This window comes from Gadus chalcogrammus, chromosome 21, assembly GCF_026213295.1.
Source record: "Gadus chalcogrammus isolate NIFS_2021 chromosome 21, NIFS_Gcha_1.0, whole genome shotgun sequence".
Classification (NCBI taxonomy): Eukaryota; Metazoa; Chordata; class Actinopteri; order Gadiformes; family Gadidae; genus Gadus; species Gadus chalcogrammus.
The window spans coordinates 13,083,870-13,103,657 of NC_079432.1; the positions used below are offsets into that span (position 1 = coordinate 13,083,870).

The 19,788-nt window shown below is 50.6% G+C and overlaps 1 protein-coding gene across 2 annotated transcripts in view; it reads left to right on the top strand.

Moving 5' to 3' along the window:
* The window catches only part of wasf1 (WASP family member 1), a 53,138-nt gene that overhangs the window by 19,508 nt on the left and 13,842 nt on the right, over positions 1 to 19,788 (top strand). For both annotated transcript variants that reach the window (XM_056581614.1, XM_056581616.1), the window contains exons 2-5: positions 3,877 to 4,031; positions 4,652 to 4,786; positions 13,767 to 13,920; positions 17,123 to 17,240. In XM_056581614.1, the coding sequence (XP_056437589.1) occupies positions 3,899 to 4,031; positions 4,652 to 4,786; positions 13,767 to 13,920; positions 17,123 to 17,240 (540 nt within the window). In that variant the 5' untranslated portion in view covers positions 3,877 to 3,898. The remainder of the gene's footprint in view (positions 1 to 3,876; positions 4,032 to 4,651; positions 4,787 to 13,766; positions 13,921 to 17,122; positions 17,241 to 19,788) is intronic.

A 19,788-nucleotide genomic window follows, 5' to 3' on the forward strand; every position in this document is an offset into this window, starting at 1 on the left:
GTGACAACTGACAGCGGGCGGCACCACCCAAGACGAGCGAAGCCACTGGAGGGAAGGTCCAGGGCTGGAGGAGGGGACGTCTAATGGATAGGCAGGCGGAAATAAACAAGAGGGACTCAAGGATGTTGTACATCGGACACGCGACCAATGCCTGGGATCCCAACGGGTCAAACAGGCCGCAGATCCGGTGTTTGTTCTGCTGTGGGGAAAGGCGAGATTTTTAACACTTCAGCCTCCCCTGAAAGACGATATAAACCCAACAGGGGAACTGTTCATCTTTTCCCTACATTACGATCAATGCGAGTGGCATATCTCTCTCTCTAATCGTTGTGGTTTCATCGATGGCCTTGTTGCTAAAGATTTTTCTTTTTCGTGCGGTCTGATCAATTGTGTTTTCTTATGCATTTGTTCAGAGAGGCTTGTAGCTTGTGAGCACTCGGCGTATTGAATATAGGCTGTGGAGATTGATCGCAAAGCCAAGAAGCCGTCCCCAGGAGTATAAAGCACACGGCCCCTAGCTGGGCCTGACCAAGCTACGATGAATGATCACCAGTACTGGCTAGTTTAGGAACAGTTTGGTATTCATTTTGTATAAGTTTGTGTTTATTTGAAGGTTTACCATGTACCATGCAGTGAGAGATGGCTTTAATACTACGCTACCCTTGGGAATAGTTGACCTATATTTTTGTAGGAACATAATCGGTAACACATGAGTGCGAGGCTCTATTGGCTCGTCAATGCTCCATGTCTTTGACCAAGTCTGTTGTTCTCATCCCCCTGTCCCTGAAACAATGGGCATCGTCACTTGTCGGGTTCAGCTGTCATGATGTTGACACACACCTTAAGGCTCTTAACTAAATCCTGCTTCCTTCCAGATGTCTCTCACCATTCACCATGACTAGTTCTCTCACTCTCTCACATAAAACTCTTTTTTTCCCCTCTTCTCACACCTTTCTTGTCATCCTGACACCCTTTGCAGCCAGGCTCCTCTGTCCTCTCCCCTTCGCTCATGTCGGTTTCTGTTTCCTTCCACACTCCTTTTATGGTCAACCTACTTTGGCATCTCCACAAGGTGTTTTTGTTTTAAGGTTAGAGTCTGTGTTGTGGTCCCCGCTCACTGTCTCAACGTATTGATCCAGTCGCTTTTTCGGTTTCACAAACAAGGTTCAGAGAAGGCGGTTGAGTCTTTAGAAATGCACCTGAACTGAATAAGCTACTTACAGTACCACTAGCATTGGTGAGTCATTTCCATGCGTCCCTTTGAGATATTTAAAGCCTTTGCATTTGCAGTATTATGAATGTTACCAACTGGGTGTCGGTGACGACGCTGTCTGTGTCTCTCAAAGATAACTGCTTCTTGCCAAAGGCGCACCAAAGGAACGAAACAGAAATCTTCGAGATTGCCAATACAAAATAAACCCTCGCAATCACATCTAATTGACAAAGGCAAACCTGGGGGAACACATTGCAGCAATGTGCTGCTATTCTGACTTTTGGCGTCAGATTGATTTCCTGTGTGCATAGTTTGTCATATAAGCTGGAGTGCTAGTTAGTCCTAATGCATAAATCCAATGTTGGCAATGCGCATTTTAAGGCCACCGTTGCCCGTAGCGCTGCGGGCCCACGGTTCGTTTTGGCCCCGGGCCCCCCTGGAGTGTTGACCGGACTTTGCTTATCCTCAAAAGCCAGCAGAAAATGTCAGCCTTGCATTTGGACCAGAAACAGGTTGGCCCAGTCAAGTGCAGCTTGTGGCTGGCTTACCTGAGGAACCTGTGTGTGTCTGTGTGTGTGTGTGTGTGTGTGTGTGTGTGTGTGTGTGTGTGTGTGTGTGTGTGCGTGTGTGTGTGTTCGTGTGTGTGTGCGCGCTTGAGGGAAGATTAATCTGTTAGGGGCGAGTGGGGGACTTGTTATTTCAGAGGTGAGCGCGGATCTAAAACAGTCTTTCTCGGTTGGTGATGTAACAAACTTGCTGGCGCGCTGCCGCTCCAAAAACAGCTCTTGACTTCTCAAGTTGTCCTTTTATGGGCATCAACTCTTTTTGTGGGGCAATTTGAAGATGAATCACCCTTAAAAAGAGACCTGTTAAAACAGGACACCATCTCGTCCTCGGCCATAGCATCAGGCCCCCAAAGAGGGCTGGTTGCGGGACGGGACAGTTTCGGTCCTTAAACAGCCCCTTCCCTTTTTTTTTTTCGCCTCTACATTTCCACAGACCACGCTAAGTAATCACGTTTATTCCTCCGAAACGGCACACCAACATGGAGGCAGGAGATCGAAAGAGGCGGGCTGGCGGCTATCACGACCCGGACAGCTGCTGTAATGAGGCCTACCGCAGGCGGGGCCGGGCCTTATGAAGTTATCCTGCCGTCGCACCTGATCCACACACACCATTAAACCCATCGCCTCCCGTTAGCGCTCAGAGCTAACGAGCGAAGGTGTCGTTTCGATTAAGGCGCGTTGTCAAATTGCATGGAGACGGTGTCGTTTGACGACGACGGGGGGATGTCACCTGATCCTGTGGCTCGCTCGTAGCCCCCCTTGTGTTCCCAGGCTGGCACACCCGAAGCCAGGCAACACGACACGACCGCAGTATCCATATTGGGGGTTTTTCCGGGCGCACACACTTTTTAGAGTCTGGGATGTTTTGGGTGGCCAGGAAGGTGGCGTTGCATTGCATTACGTCTACTATTTGACGGACAAATGTCCACATAGACCAGTATTTCGGTGTGTTTATATGTGGGAGTTAAGGGATTCTGTTTTCATTGGACGTTTGCTGTTTTATTTAACCTGTGTGTTGATGCACACACACACACACACACACACACACACACACACACACACACACACACACACACACACACACACACACACACACACACACACACACAGCCACACACACACACAGCCACACACACACACAGCCACAGCCACAGCTCATCTGTGCACTTCAACACATCGACGCATTTCATTATCTCTCTTTCGTCAAAGCGAATCGGGGTGCGGCGGAAAGATGAAACGGGGAAACCCCCTTTGCCGGCCTCGCTCGCTCCTCCCTGTTTGGCAGGGCCGTCGGTATAGGTAGAGGAGGGCTAACCGCTCCAATACTGTAGCGCTATGTCATTAGCCTGGCTGAGCGCAGGAGACAGACGCTGCCAGCGCTCCAGAGCAATAGCTTGAAAGTGTGCATGTGGGGGTGATCCGGGAGGCAGGATGGTGCTGACTCAGGCGAACAGACGGGGGAAGAGCAGCACAGCTGGGCACCCCCTTTTAAATCTGAACGCCCCGACCGCTCTCCTCTCAGATGGAGAGCCGCAATCAGCTCTCTCCTTGTGCTATTCTAGCCCCCCCAACCATCCCCCCGTCCCCCCGTCCCCCCCGGCCCCCCCGGACCAGCCACATCTTCCCTCAGTATTCACCCGTTTTTAATCCATTAGGTCTTGGTTGTGAGCGTGGCATGTGGAATATACCGTGGCAAGCCTTCACCAGCATCAACACCACCAGGACTCTTGGTTGTGATATGGCTACCACTAAATGATACGCCGTCTGCTGTTGTTCTTTTTTTGTGTTGTGTGTCCCGACACAGTGCTGACGCTCCGTAATAAAATACCACCAGCACTGGTGGGCTAGTCATTCAACTGAATTGAATCAAAAGTGAATTCTAGGGGGGATTGTGGTCAGTCGCTGCGGCCAGTAGAACTACGAAACCCTTGAAACACCGAGTGAAGCTCCTCTCTTCTCCTCCCCTCCCGTGTGTGTGTGTGTGTGTGTGTGTGTGTGTGTGTGTGTGTGTGTGTGTGTGTGTGTGTGTGTGTGTGTGTGTGTGTGTGTGTGTGTGTGTGTGTGTGTGTGTGTGTGTGTGTGTGTGTGTGTGTGCAGGTAGCGGCAGCCCAGCAGAGCCATGCCGTTGGTGAAGCGCAGCATCGAGCCGCGGCACCTGTGCCACACGGTGCTGCCCAGGAACATCAAGAACGAGCTGGAGTGTGTCACCAACATCTCCCTGGCCAACGTCATCCGCCAGCTGAGCAGCCTCAGTACGTGGACGCACGCACGCACACTCATGCATGCGCATGCACGCACATGCAAGCAAACGCTCATTCACTCATGCTCTCACTTTCGCGCACACACAGTAACACACAAACAAGTTGGCACTGTGTTGAAAATGGTTGTCTTAATCAGAATCAAATTTCCGTAGTCATCTTCTCGTAAATTCATTTGAGGCCTTTAAATTGCAGCCAGTGAAGATACTAATGGCCATGAGGTCTAGCTCACCAGAGCTGCAATAGATGGAGGATTTAACAGATGAAAAATGATCATCGAAGCAAATAAATAATACAATTAAAAGAACCCAGAACACATAATGTGCGATAATGTACCCATCCGGGCCTTCTGTTATGCAGAAGGTAAATCTGGGCAACAACTGAGGCATAATAAAACTTCAGTGGCTCTCTCTGTAAGTGTTTCCTACTGATTAAAAAAACATGCAAAGAAGAAGCTGCTAACATAAAACACATGGCGTGATCTCGCTCCTGCATCGCTCAGTTAACCAGAGAACGGGTGAACTGAGTGGAGGCTGGGACACGTGTTTGATCAATGGATCCTGTGTGTGTGTGTGTGTGTGTGTGTGTGTGTGTGTGTGTGTGTGTGCGTGTAGGTAAGTATGCGGAGGACCTGTTTGGGGAGCTGTTCAACGAGGCCCACACCTTCTCCTTCCGGGTCAACTCCCTGCAGGAGCGTGTGGACCGCCTCTCCATCAGCGTCACCCAGCTGGACCCCAAGGAGGAGGAACGTAAGTGGTCCCGCACGGCCCGATCTTATCCCTCTCTCGCTCTCTCTTCCTCTTATCTCCATCTTCCTCTGTGTGTCTGTCTGTCCAGCTGGCTGGTTGGCTGGCTGGCTCTGTCTGTCTGTCTGTATCTCTCTCTCCCCCCTCTCTCTCGATCTGTAATGCCTTTTTAACGGCCTCACCTTATCTGTCTATTTAAAGCCCATACGTCTCTCTCTCTCTCTCCCAGTCAATCGCCAATGTCTTTTGTTTTCCCTCCAAATCATTGCCAGCTTCCTCCTCCTCTCAGCATCGATTGGGGTGGTTGTGTGAGTCGAGGTGAATGAGCATGTGCAATGTGCGTGTTCTGAGCCCGAGCGCCACAAACAAACCTTCTGGCTCCGGTTCTAAGCAGCGCACTTCATCCAGCCCCTAGCCACCCTTCCCATCGCTCCCATTCCCACCCGCTATCCGTGAGTAAAAAGGGAATCGCCGTAACGAGCAGATCGTAAGAAAGAGTGAAAGAGAGGAGTTGAGGGGGAGAGAGAAAGAGAGCGATAGAGCGATGGAATGGCCAGACGATCCCACGCTCCGCCGTGCCTTATCGATTTCCCAAGGACCCGCGGAGCCCCCTGCACCCACCCCACCCCCCGACCCCCCACCCCAATACCCCCCGCCCCCCTGATGTCGGGCCGGTCCGGGAGCAGGTGTTGATAACGAGCTGCGCTGGGCACCAAGGAACAGGAACCGCTTCATGTATGCGCTAATGCTTAGCGGAATGCAGTGGGGGTTGCCAGGAGAGTAATGTACGTGCATGCTCCTATATGCTGTAGGTCAACATACCGTCCCATCATTTCACCCCTCCCCCCCTTCGCTATTTTTTCTCGCAATCTGCAGTTCATCAGCCCCCAGCCCCCCCCCCCCCCCCCCCCCCTCACCCCCACCATCGCATGTTCTCCTATACTTGCAATCTCTCGACCTCCTCACCCTTAGGATTGCTTCACACACCATCCTTCAGCTAAACCCCCCCCCCACACCCCAACCCATTCATAACTCATCCCAGTCGTTCTCTCCCGTTCCCATCTTCTCCCATCTTCTCCTGCTCCTGCTCTCCCCAGTTCCTCCTGGAAAGTGTCCATGCACGCACAAGCCCTGCAGGATGATTCATATAGGTGGGGGGTGTTGCATGGTGGGGGTGGGTGCACTGTTGTGTGTGTGTGTGTGTGTGTGTGTGTGTGTGTGTGCGTGTGCGTGTGCGTGCGCGTGTGTGCGTGTGCGCGCGTATGCGTGTGTGCGTGTGTGTGTGTGTGCGTGTTTGTGTGTGTTCATTCTCACCTCATGGATGGAAATGATTATTCAGCAGGGGGGGTCCAAACTTTTAATATGTGAGTGTGAGTGTGTGTGTCTCACTTCCTCCTCGATGAATAGAAAGAAAAGGAAAGCGATTAGCTGAGGGAAAATGAAAACATAGGCCTGGTGGCATTTTCTGTGTTTTTTTTCTTGCATCATGGTTGACCACTTCACGTACACACACACACACACACACACACACACACACACACACACACACACACACACACACACACACACACACACACACACACACACACACACACACACACACACCACACACACACACACACACACACACACACACACACACATCAAGGGCACCTTGAGGAACCACTAGTGTGATCCTGCCAAAACCATGCAGTCATTCACAGTCCATCGTTGCTACCCTGGGACCGCCTATTGGAGGTTTGCACAGCTGTCATGATCACTGTCCAATTGGTTGAATTAAGCCCACAAATCTCCCTCTCTCTCCCTCTCTCCCACCAACATGCATCTGGTTTGGGTTTTTCACAAATTCAACATGAACCTAGCATAGTAGTATGACGTTTGTGTGTGTGTGTGTGTGTGTCCGTTTGTGTGTGTGTGTGTGTGTGTGTGTGTGTGTGTGTGTGTGTGTGTGTGTGTGTGTGTGTGTGTGTGTGTGTGTGTGTGTGTGTTGTGTGTGTGTGTGTGTGTGTGTGTGTGTGTGTGTGTGTGTGTACTCCTTAGTCCTGTGGTCCTGGTATAATTGAGAGGTCCTGACTCCCTCTAGCCTTAAGGGGCGCTTCAAACACTGAGGACAAAGACCTGCTGGGTAGCAATCAAACGACATATGGGGGGGGGGGGGGGGGGGGGTGCAGAGGATGTGGCACTGCAGTAAAAAGCAGTGGAGTGTAAAACACTTCTCTACAAGACACATCTCTACAAGACTGCGGAACAACAAATCAGTGAGGCCAGATGAACATGAGTAACCACCATCACAGGCTGGAAGGGTCTCTTTTAGCCTCTGGGTCTGTCGCTGGAATAAATGTGATGTTGCTGTGAAAGATGGAGTCTGAGCTGCTTCCCTAGCCCCCGTTAAAGACCTCATGATGGGGATTGAGCCCCTCCCAGTGAGAAGCGGGAGGAACGAAATAACCGTGTACGGCACTTAACTCTAACTAGCTGTGCAACTGTGTGACGTGAACTAGCGTAGCTCGGCCGACTGGGCGGTGTGAGTGGGAGGGGAGAGTCGATAGTAGATAGATTCTCCTCTTTAATTGTAGAAATATCAGTTATAGTATGTGATTCTAATGAGACAATTAATGCATTCCATCATTTGATCAGCATTGACCACAGAAATGTCCAGGTTCTTTTTTCTTGAATCTTTCTTTTGTTGTTGAAATATTACACAATGGGACCAGAGCGATGTTTAGCGATAAGGTAAATATAGCAGTGGATATGGCTGGGTTTTTATTTGGGGCCCCTTGGACTTCATGATCGATCCAGAGCGGTCTCAGCCACAGGATCAAGGGGTTTCTCCAACCGTACTCCACAAGGCCAGCCAACAGTGTGGCCAACCAACAGTGTGGCCATCAAAGCCAATACCTTTTGAAGTGGGTAAAGGCTCTTTCATACAACATGCTCCTGGTGTATTTTATCATCGCACTATAAATAATTCCTCTAAGGATCCGGGGTTATTTTTTAATAAAGCATCCAGGTATTCACTTCATATTGGATGACCAATATGAAGTGAATAACCATCCAGGTATTCACTTCATATTGGATGACCAATATGAAGTGAATAACCATCCAGGACGGTGAAACGGTCGGAGCGATGCAGAGGTAGCTCCAGGAACCCAGCTCAGGACCAGCGCGGCGAGGCGACGGGGATTGGCACGAGGGGGGCGTTTGTCAAAGGTTTCTTATCCCCGTAAATGTTGCCTTTCATTGGCCTCGTGAGCGATCGCTCTCCCTCGCATCCACTGCGTCTCTCCCCCTCCCTCGCTACCAACTTAATTCCAAGCACCTTGTAACGCCGACTCGCGATGAGTCAGGCATGTGTGAGTTACAATGGGGTGGGGGTGGGGGTGATGAATCGGTACAGTGGGGGTCCCGCTGCATTCGGGATGAATCACCGCTGTAGCGAGACCCAGATAGGGGAGGGGAGAGAGGGTGGAGGAGAGCGGGGGGGGGGGGGGTGTCCGGCTCCTGTACTGCTGCTGCTGTAATGTTTTGCATATCCCTATTAAATATGTATTTGCGTGTGTTTATCATTTCATTTTCCGTTGTACTCTTATCACGGCCTCTATCTTCCATTGAAATAGACTCTTACAATGTGTTTTTGTCTTCCGTCTGTAAAATAGGATTAAATAAAACCTTGCCTGCCCTGACATCCCACTGATAATGGAGAGACAGGCGGACAGAGAGGACGGAGAGAGAGAGAGAGGGGGAGGGCTGGGCCTCGCAGCCTGTGGCCATATCATTACTGGCTATGAGACTATATATGAACGAAGAAATGGAAAAATAAGACGTGAAGAGACGGGGAGATTTCACTTATCCGGCTCGCTTTTTCTTTTAATAACGGACATTGTTACTGAGTGAGGTTTTACATAAGTAGTACATTGTGTCCTGAGAGTTACGGCACATAGACCGGCTAATAAGGATCACACAATCCCAGATAGACGTTTATACTGCCTTTGCCAGCGGGCTCACTAAGCAATCTGAAATTGCTCTCTTGCCATTTCTGTAAGGACTCATTACAATGTTAATGTGTGCGTTGCCTCAAGAAGCACAGTCTTGGTGAAATATTGAAAAGTCGTTTTCAAAGAAGCTCAAATCTGACTGTTCTCGCAGACTCTCCCGGCTGGACGTTGGCAGTGTGTATTACCTGGGTAGGGATTCCCTTCCACAATGAAACTTGCATTGGATGGATGCATCGTTTGTTTCACCCAGGTGATCCTTTGACGACCCTCACCATGTCTCAGCTTCAAGGAGATGTGTCTGTGTTGTTATGAACTGGCAGTGGGGGGGGGGGGGGGGGGTGGCGAGGGTGGCGGCGGGGGGGCAGAATGATTGGCACTCAGACGAAGGTCACGGAGAGGTAGGAAACAGGAAGAGATGTATGGGGCAGCGAGCGAGGTCAAAAGTCCTTTATCGTGTTTCACCGTTTATTTCAATCACAAACACACACAGACAGACACATAGACACACACACACACACACACAGACATACTCCTCTTACACACACACACACACACACACACACACACACACACACACACACACACAATCCACTCACCTACATACACACACACATGCCACTCACCTACATACACCTTCCTGCACTTAAAGAGTGTTGTCCTTCCTATTGCCCTCTAGGCCTTGGTCCTATCTCCTCTCCTGGTCGACCTCCCTCCCACCTACACACACATTTTCTCGACCTCGTCTACTCCGTCCCCTCCCCTCTAGTGTTGTTATCCTCCCCCAGACCCTTTTTTCTCATCTCTGTGATTGATCTTTGCTTTGCCTTCCATCGCATGCAGACACTATATCCTCTCTCTCTTCCCTGTCCGTCTCTGTCTCCCCCTCCCTCCCCCTCCCTCCCCCTCCCTCCCTGTGTGCTATGGCTGTGGCCAGCCAAACTAATGGCCTGTATCCTTTATTTAATGGCACTATTATATGAGCAGTGCGCGGCCCCCAGCCCGTTGCTGCCGGCTACCAAAGCCACAGAATGAGAGGGCCCCTCAGGCCACTCTCTGTGGTCCTCCCTGCCCCGCCCTCACCTCCATCTCCACCTGTCAGGAAAGTCCTTCCTTGTTGTTTTGAACTCTTCTGTCTCCTTTTAGGGAGTCTTCTGTTTTCATCAGTCCCCCTCCGTCCTTCATTGCGTCTGAAAAAAGGTTCAGCGTGTTTTCTTTATTGTTTACCTGGCACAAAAGGGGGAATAACTCCGATATAACTTCAACTTCAACTCAAAAAAACTCAAAATCGAAATAGACATAGGTGAAAGAGACATAGGTGTCGGCTTTGGCCATCGGCAACATAGTTATTTCAAACATTGGTATCAGTTTCGGCCAAGAATTTCTGAATCTTGCATCCCTAATCTCAAGGGGTTGGCTCTCCAATACAACTCAAACCAGTCCTGACATCCCCATCTTTAGATTTCTCTCTCTCTCTCTCTCTCTCTCTGTGTCTGTCTGTCTGTCTGTCTGTCTGTCCTGTCTGTCTGTCTGTCTGTCTGTCTGTCTGTCTGTCTGTCTGTCTGTCTGTCTGTCTGTCTGTCTGTCTGTCTGTCTGTCTGTCTGTCTGTCTGTCTGTCTGTCTGTCTGTCTGTCTGTCTGTCTGTCTGTCTGTCTGTCTGTCTGTCTGTCTGTCTGTCTGTCTGTCTGTCGTTCTCTCTCCTCTTTGTCCGCTACTACCGTTATTTCTCCTGGTTGTCAGTGCCAAGTTTTTCTTGAAGCGGGCCCAGAGTTTGGCCCCGAGGGGCCTGTAGTGGAAAAATGAGGCAGCAACACAAAGAGGCAGACCTGTACTGTACTCTTCACACATTCACATAGACACACACACTGCTTTTCTTTGGTCTTGGATAACCAAAGAACAACATAGAACACGAGTATCCACCAGATATCAGAAAAATGGATTGATAGAAACCATACAACTCACGCACACAGATGAAACTAGTTTTTGTGTGTGTGTGTGTGTGTGTGTGTGTGTGTGGGGGGGGGGGGGGGGGGGATGGCTTCATAATCTGTTGGAGGGTGAACGGTCGAAGAGAAGAATCAGAGGTAATAACACGAGCCCTCCGGCTCCACAACAGAGATCTCCAAACTCTCTGACCTGAGAAGAACACAGAGAGAGAGGGAGACATAAATCACCTTTGAAAGGAGGGGGGGAGGATGGCTGGTTGGAGAAGAGAGGGGGGGGGTAGAGAGTCCAGACACATTAGCTATCATAATAACCAACGCAATAAGACCAAAACCAGCAAGGAAATGAGAAAGCTGCGGACAAATGGTCCAAAACATTCTAATCCACAGGCGAGGATGTATGAGTTGAGGATAGATGAAGAGTGAGGAAGAGAGAGGAGTACCCGAGTAGAAGAGAGAGGAAGAGAGAGAGAGGAGAGAGAAGGAGAGAGAGAGAGAGAGAGGAGAGATGAGAGAGAGAGGAGAGAGAATCATTGATGAGAGATGATGGATGAGAGAAGAGAGAGAGAGACTGAGAGGAGAAGGAGGGTGGAGAGAGTAGAGGAGATGAGAGAAAGACGAGAGAAGATGGAGAGAGAGAGCGAGAGATGAGATGAGAGGAGCAGATAGAGAGAGACCTAATGACTAACCTAACCACACAAAGTTTAAAGAAACTTGGGCACCCGCCCGTCTTATCAGTCAGGAGTGTATTAGCCCTATACTTTCTGAAAGAGTTATGGAAGGGAGAGGGACACGGGGAGAAGGCATATAAACAAGAGTTATGTCACCGGTAATGAATACAGCGATGGAGGCTGCCTCTGCTCCCTCTGCTCCTCTGTGACACACTCGCTGACTCACACACACACACACACACACACACACACACACACACATATACGGCACACAAGCTACACACGGCACAAATTGATTAGCAACTTGTCAACAACGTGTGTTTCAGCCACGTAAGTGGTATTTTGAAAATTAGGATATGGGATAAAATAATGATAATCAACCCATTACCGTTGCCGGAACCGCGCCGGGTGGATTTTATAACTGCCGCTGCACCGACAGTTGATCGGGCCCCTATCTCTGTTATTCTTGGCCAGGGATTTATCAGAAACTCTGCATCCAATGTGTCCTGACTAATATTCCACTAGCTTTCTCTCCCTCTCTCCATCTCTTCCCCCCTCCATCTCTCTCTCTCTCCCTCCATATCTCCCTCCCTCTATCTCTCCCTCCCTCCTTCTCTCTCTCTCTCCCTCCAACTCTCCCTCCCTTAATCTCTCACTCTCTCTCCCCCTCTCTCTCTCCATCTCCATCTCTCTCTCCCTCCATCTCTCCCTCCCTCCATCTCTCCCTCCCTCCATCTCCCTCCCTCCATCTCTCCCTCCCTCCATCTCTCCCTCCCTCCATCTCTCTCCCCCTCCATCACTCCCCCAGCCCCCAGCCCTCTGTCTCTGTCCCACCGATGCCACGCCCTTTGTCCGTCACCATCTGATGTGCTTGTGCCCCCCCCCCCCCCCCCCCCCCCACCGGCTCACCGACACAAACCCCCTGATTGGACACGAGGCAGATGACCACCTGTTGGCGATCGTTGGGTTCTGGCGCTCGTCCGGCTTTCGTCTTTTTTTTACATTTCGATGTCGAGGTTCGCAGAGAACCTGCATGAGGGCATTCGGGCTGCAAAGCAAATATGAATGAAATACAGATCTGTTACGTAAGCCGGGGGCGGTACCGGGGAGTGAACGCGCAGGCTGCCAAACTGGCTCGCAGAGGGCACGGAGCACGGAGGATGTTAGGGGGATGGGATCCAAACTGACACAAGAGGCACAAGTCCAAACACAGATGACCACGGCCAATGGTCAAAACCAAAGAAAGATAAAAAAAAACAGGTGTACCGCGGTGGGTCATGGGTCCCCTGCTCAACGGCAGTATAAAGAGTCCTGTTGTAGCCAGCATGAAGTGAGTAATGAAGTAAAAAAAGAACAACAACAGTTTCATTTAATTTTCGACTGATTGGAAATTGGTGCTGAAGGCTCCGGAGCCGACCTCGAGGCAGTAGGGGGCCCAGTCACACCGAGGGCGAGCAGATGCATTCAATTGCTTGCGACCTTGTGGCTTTGTAAACAAGGTAACACTATGCTTTTTCTTTCACACTGCGGTGCATGCGCACACCATCGACATTATTTATATGTTTGCTTTGGTTGTAGGTTCTTTGTTTGTTTGGTTCGGTAGCCAGTGGCAATTGAACAATGATACAGCCTGATAATAATTGGCTGTATCAACTTCTTTATCTGTTGGACACATGATACGATAATCTGCGATGAAAACAGCACAAAGAGTCTACTGCTCCACTTTAGCCCCTCTGGGCGGCTAAATGAAACCACTTGTCCTCTGCGGCACGACGCCCATCTGATCCCAACGCTCTGCCCAGGTCTCCGCACTTCCTCGGGCCTCTGCCGGATTACAGCTTTGGCAAACTGTCGTTCCTTTTGCTCTTTGCCATTGCCAGAGGCAGCCTATTGTCTTTATTTTGGTCTGATTTGTATGCCTTCTTTCAAATATAAAATGTCAACTGCCTCTGTGTGATACAAGAACCATTTCTCTTGAGGGGCACGGACAGGTAGGGCAGAGCCCCGGGCCTCGAGGCTCGGTCGGGGTTGGATTGATGGAACAACCCCCAGCGGGGTTAAGTGGACAGGACCGGACCTGGACCCAAGCGTAATGGTTTTAGTTTTGAAGTTTTGGCAGTAAGGCTGATTTCCGATAAGGATGGCAATTTGTTTTAAAGTGCAAGGCTAAATGTCAATAGTCAGCATCAATGATGGACTATGGAGGGGTGTGTGTGTGTGTGTGTGTGTGCGTGTGCGTGTGACGTGTGCGTGCGTGCGTGCGTCTCTTCCGTTCTGTTATTTTCTTCAATTGCCTCCTCCACACAAAACACACAAACAAAACCTCTAAAAGCACCTCCCTCCCTCCCTCCCTCCCTCCCTCCCTCCCTCCCCCAGTGTCCCTCCAGGACATCACCATGAGGAAGGCCTTCCGGAGCTCCACGGTGCAGGACCAGCAGCTGTTTGACCGCGACACGCTGCCCGTGCCGCTGCACGAGACCTTCCACACCTGCGAGCAGCCGCCGCCCCTCAACATCCTCACGCCCTACAGGTCAGTGGCCTGAGCGGCGCCGAGGGTATTACTGTAGGGGCGCAGAGCAACAGGGGGTCAGACTGGGCAACACTGGGTCACCCTGGGCAACACAGGGTCAGACTGGGACACACAGGGTCAGACTGGGAAACACAGGGTCAGACTGGGAAACACAGGGTCAGACTGGGAAACACAGGGTCAGACTGAGAAACACAGGGTCAGACTGGGAAACACAGGGTCAGACTGGGAAACACAGGGTCAGACTGGGACACACAGGGTCAGATTGGGAAACACAGGGTCAGACCGGGAAACACAGGGTCAGACTGGGACACACTGGGTCAGACTGGGAAACACAGGGTCAGACTGGGAAACACAGGGTCAGACTGGGAAACACAGGGTCAGACTGGGACACACAGGGTCAGAGTGGGAAACACTGGGTCACCCCGGGCAACACTGGGTCAGACTGGGAAACACAGGGTCAATCTGGGAAACACTGGGTCACCCCGGGCAACACTGGGTCACCCCGGGCAACACTGGGTCACCCTGGGCAACACAAGGTCAGACTGGTAAACACAGAGTCCGAATGGGCAACAATATTGAAGAAAGATAAAGCATGTGAGACAAATTGATATATATGAATATACTAGGAAGCAAAAAGTATATTACAGGGTAATGAGATGGATGATAAGGGGGCGTGGTCTCCCATGCCAAGCGCCAGGGGGCTGTAATCCCACACTGTGTGTGTGTGTGTGTGTGTGTGTGTGTGTGTGTGTGTGTGTGTGTGTGTGTGTGTGTGTGTGTGTGTGTGTGTGTGTGTGTGTGTGTGTGTGTGTGTGTGTGTGTGTGTGTGTGTGTGTGTGTGTGTTGATGGGGAGGAGGGTGTGGCTCTCACCCCCCCCCAACCCTGTAGCCTCTTGTTACTTCACTCTCAATGAGTAACTCAACTGATTAAACCCAGACAGAATCCAATCATCCAGTCCATGGTTGGCATTGTAAATAATTATTCAAGTTTTAATAGCTTAAATAATTGAAAAAGTATATTTATTTATTTACGTGACCTGATTACTCTAGCCCCCTTTCTTTGTGTCTTGTTTTACTTTGTATTTATTCACGTCATGGTTATTTTGTTGGCTGAACAATGTTATGAATTTAGCATGTGTCCCGCCTGGGTCGTTAGGGAGAGCTGGGCGCTCCCATCCCCTGGCCAGGCGGTTAGCCAGGCTGCTAGCTAGGCTGTTAGCTAGGGTGCAAGCTAGGCTGCTATCTATGCTGTTTGCTAGGCTGCTATCTAGGCAGCTATCTAGGCTGTTTGCTAGGCTGCTAGCTAGGCTGTTAGCTAGGCTGCTATCTAGGCTGTTAGCTAGGCTGCTAGCTAGGCTTTAAGCTAGTCTGTTAGCTAGGCTGCTGGCGCCATGGCCTGCCAGCTGGAGACAAACGACCCTGTGAACCATCTTAACCACCAATTTCATTAGTTAGTTTCCCCCCCCCCTCAGCCTGAAACGACCCAACAGGTCCCCACCCTCTGTCCAACACTGTTAGCACCGGGTGGTGGGACATGCTTTATGGACCCAACGGGACTCTCTGTGTGCGTGCTATATGCAGAGAGGAAAGAGTGGGACAGCTGTGGTGTTTCAGCGGCTGTTGTCGGGGGGGGGCAGAGCCAGTGGTAAGAGGGACAGGAGGGGCCTGGTGGCGTGTCTGGACTCCCAGGGCCCTGGAGCCAACCAGGCCTGCTTGTCTGTCTCTAAATTACAGACGTCCAGCGTCATCAGGGCTGCTGTAAGTCAGCCAACTGGAGATGATGCGTCCATACACTGAGCACACGGTCGATGGCCTGGCTGCAAGGCTTATGGGCACAGGGGCGTCCGTCGAAAGGTTGCTGGTTCAGAATCCTTGGCATGCCGTTAGATTGCATTGCTGGTGGCACCGTCCCGCACATGTCAGCCTAGACACACTGCACATCCTCCCTCCTCTTATTCCCCTCCTCTCCTTCCTTCCTTCGTCGCAGTAGCACCGAAGAATGACTTCCACGTCAGCAGGCTGAGGACGCGGGGCTCAGATAATGGCGGGCCGCGCCCCGGCCTGGGGCATCATTTCAGGGAGGCCACTCTTTAATCAGTCCGTTAGCCTGTAATTCTGCCCCTTCTGAGTATACCCCAAATGCCAGGAAAGAGAGACACCTGGCTTAGCTGGCACTGGAGCGATCGGCTCCTAAGTGCCGAGTGGGCTGGCTGGGACTTCTGCTGGCATGAGTAACACAACCCCCCCCCCCCCCCCCCCCCTCATCCCCTCCAACCCCCACCCTTTATCTTGATCTTGTTAGTTACTCCACCTGGCAGTTTAACTCCCTTCTCCCTCTCTAATATTTCTTCTATTTTCCATCTTGTTATTGTACTGTCCTTCCTGCCCCCCTCTCCTCCTCTCCCCGCCCTTCACAAGAACACATGCAAACGTTTGCTTGGACACAAACACACACACAGAATATATATCCTGCATAATGATCTTACACAAATATTTACTGCCCATCGGTCATCACACACACACACACACACACACACACACACACACACACACACACACACACACCCTCACCCTTATCCCTGTGGAGAATCCTTCTTCCTCATGTCTGCATATCATTAACCTTTCTTCTCCCCCTGGCTTGTTGGAACAGTCCTTCTTCCCGTTCGCCCCGATTCTCCTCATCAGCGTCTTTACCGCCAAACAGTTAGAAACACACAACCGAAACTGCGGCCGCTCACCAAACAGATGGTTTATTCATGTCTGGTTGTAAATAGACGGTGTGTTATTCTGATGAACTGGGGTTCTGCTGATTGCAGACCCAGTTATGATGATTACAGATGACGACGGCCCGGTTGGACATCACTCATCATACTGGGGTGTATTTTTCTCTTGGTCGAGGTAGAGAGGAGCGGAGTACTACAGCAAGAAAGGTAGCGATGGAGAGGACATTGTTCAGGACTCATGGTCACAAGCTGTACTGGGTCTATAGGGCACCTCAAGGCTGTGTGTAGGAGGGTTTTGTGTATACATAGTGCATAGGTTTAACCTTGCATCCTCCTCTGTGCAATTCTGTCCTAATCAAATGTGAAATAAATCAATAAATAAATGAAATAAAAAATGAAGTAATTCATGTGTGTATTAAACTTGTGTGTGTGTGCGCGTGCGTGTGCGTGTGCGTGTGTGTGTGTGTGTGTGCTTGCAGGGATGACGGGAAAGAGGGTCTGAAGTTCTACACCAACCCCTCCTACTTCTTCGACCTGTGGCGGGAGAAGATGCTGCAGGACACGGAGGACAAGAGAAAGGAGAGGAGGAAACAGAAGGTGAGCGCACACACACACACACACACACACACACACACACACACACACACACACACACACACACACACACACACACACACACACACACACACACACACACACACACATAGCAAGCAAGCCTCATTCGGTTTGAGCTACAGGTTAGCTTAGCGGTCTGGTGAAACTGGGGGGGTGCAAGTAGCGAGACACACATACACACACACAAAGACACACAGCAGGTGTTGTTCTCACCTCCATCAGACCCATCTGTCCCGCTATGGGGGGGGGGGGGGGTGCGGTAAGGGGGGGGTTGCCTCAGATTTCAAAGTCAACATGTTTACCCTGAGGGACTTGGGGAAGCCGCCATTGTTTCTCACGGAGCGCTAATTAGACGGCTCCGTAGTAGCTAGGTAGTGTAGCAGCAGTCGCCGGCTATCCCTCCATCACGAGTCTCCCTCTCGCCGTTTCTGTGGGCAGCCTGTCGATGGAGGGAATTAATGAGTGTGCATCCATCCGCCGCATCCTCCCTCACAGGAAGTGACTGCGCTGCGTGCAAGTGTGGACACACACACACACACACACACACACACACGCGTGCGCGCGCGTCTAGTTTCTTCATCATGAGTACTCCTGCTAAATCACGGTTCGGCTGGTTATAATGCACTCAGTGACGGGGTCTCCGATGCCAAGCGTCAGGGGCTTGGTTTTCCTGCAATTGGGGAGCAGCAGCACACATGTGGTCCCGCGTGGGAAGCAGGGCGTGTCCTGTATCCCCACAGAGCAGCAAGGGGGCGTGTGACCGTCCCTCAATCAACGGCCCAGAATTACAGGGCGCGTGTGTGTGTGTGTTTGTGTTGTTTTTTTTTCTAAATGGTTTGAAAGAGAAGAGTAGTTACAAGTCACAATCAGTGCAGGGCCCGCGAGGGCAGTCAGTCTTTCATAATGGCAGAAAACGAGTGTTATTATGATTAATCACCCTAATAACCATAAATGATTGCAAATGATTGCTTTGGGAGAATAGAAAACGACAGGATGCAGTGAGTTGCGGCTCACCGCCGCCACGCCCCACGACAGTGAATAGAACAACCCCCCCCCCCCCCCACCCCCTAATCAAGGGAACACAATAACATACAAACTACAACAAACTGGAGTCGCACGTAAATGACTCGCACATGTTTTGCCGTTGACTGTGTGGTAATAGGCCTGTGGGAAGATGACGGCCAAACACAGCCAGCACAGAGCATAAAGGCTACGAGTGCGTTGGCTGGATTATGCGTTCTTAATTGGTGACCTCTGTTTAGAATGAGAAATAAATCACCTGAAACCTCACACACACTCACACACAGGAATTGTAAGATCAGTATTTTTACCCAGCGAGGCCAGGTGCAATTATGCTTCTCCAACACTGTGTGTATGTGTGTGCGCGACGCGTGCACGTGCGTGTATGTGTGTGTGTTTGTGTGTGATCTGTTGACACGTGGTAGAGAAGAGAAGCAAAGAAGTAAGACCAAGAAAGGGCCGTGTGTTGAGAAGAACCCTCCCTAACCTGTGTGCATGTTCCATGAAAGCCAAGTCTCACTAAAACATCCGCTACCAATAACAATTGTCAAAATCACTTTGTTGGGCCGTTCCGGCCTAAAAGCAGTTGCCGTGTACGCGCCTGCCACCAATGTCAACAAAAGCAATATAGCACTTTGGTCTTTGTGAATTCTTTGGTACTTTTGTGAAGTACTACACACACTTATCCATCCACCCACACACACACACACACACACACACACACACCGGCCAGATCCAGCCGTGTAGTGTGGGTGAGTCGCCGTGAATGACACTATCTGTGATTGGCTGCCGCCGTCCCCTGGCCCCCGACGCTGTGTCTCCCCTGTCACCGTCTCGCTGTTCACAAGAGGAACATAAACATTGTTTCATCTCTCCCTCCATCTCTCATTCTCTCCCCTTCAAAGTTGAGTCAGTCCACTTTGTACTTTTCTCCTTTCAACTGGAATTCCTCCCCCTTCCATGTCCACTTAAAAAGAAAAAAAACAATCTGCTTCCCATTCTGCAAAACCTTGTTCTCTCCCAGGGCCCCACAATGAGACCCGGACTTACCGAGTTAACATTATTTTATACAGCCTTCTAACATAATTACAGATAGCCATTCATTACAGGCCCGCCATTGAATTAGGTCTGTCCCCAGGCTGTCAGTCAACAGTCTACAACAAATAAACAGTTGGAAAGGGAACAGATCTTGAGTAGGCACATGCACGCACAAGTGCGCACACACACACACACACACACACACACACACACACACACACACACACACACACACACACACACACACACACACACACACACACACACACACACACACACACACACACACACACACACACACACACACACACAAGAGGGACATCCTCCCAAGGACAGCAGGAAGTCGCTTGCTCGACAGATCAATTCCGACACAAGAAGGGTTGTAATGAAAAGCCATCACCCCCAACAAAGGTTACGCTCGTGAGTGGAGGGTTCAAGCTAACAAATGATTAATTACGAGTACTGTGTACGC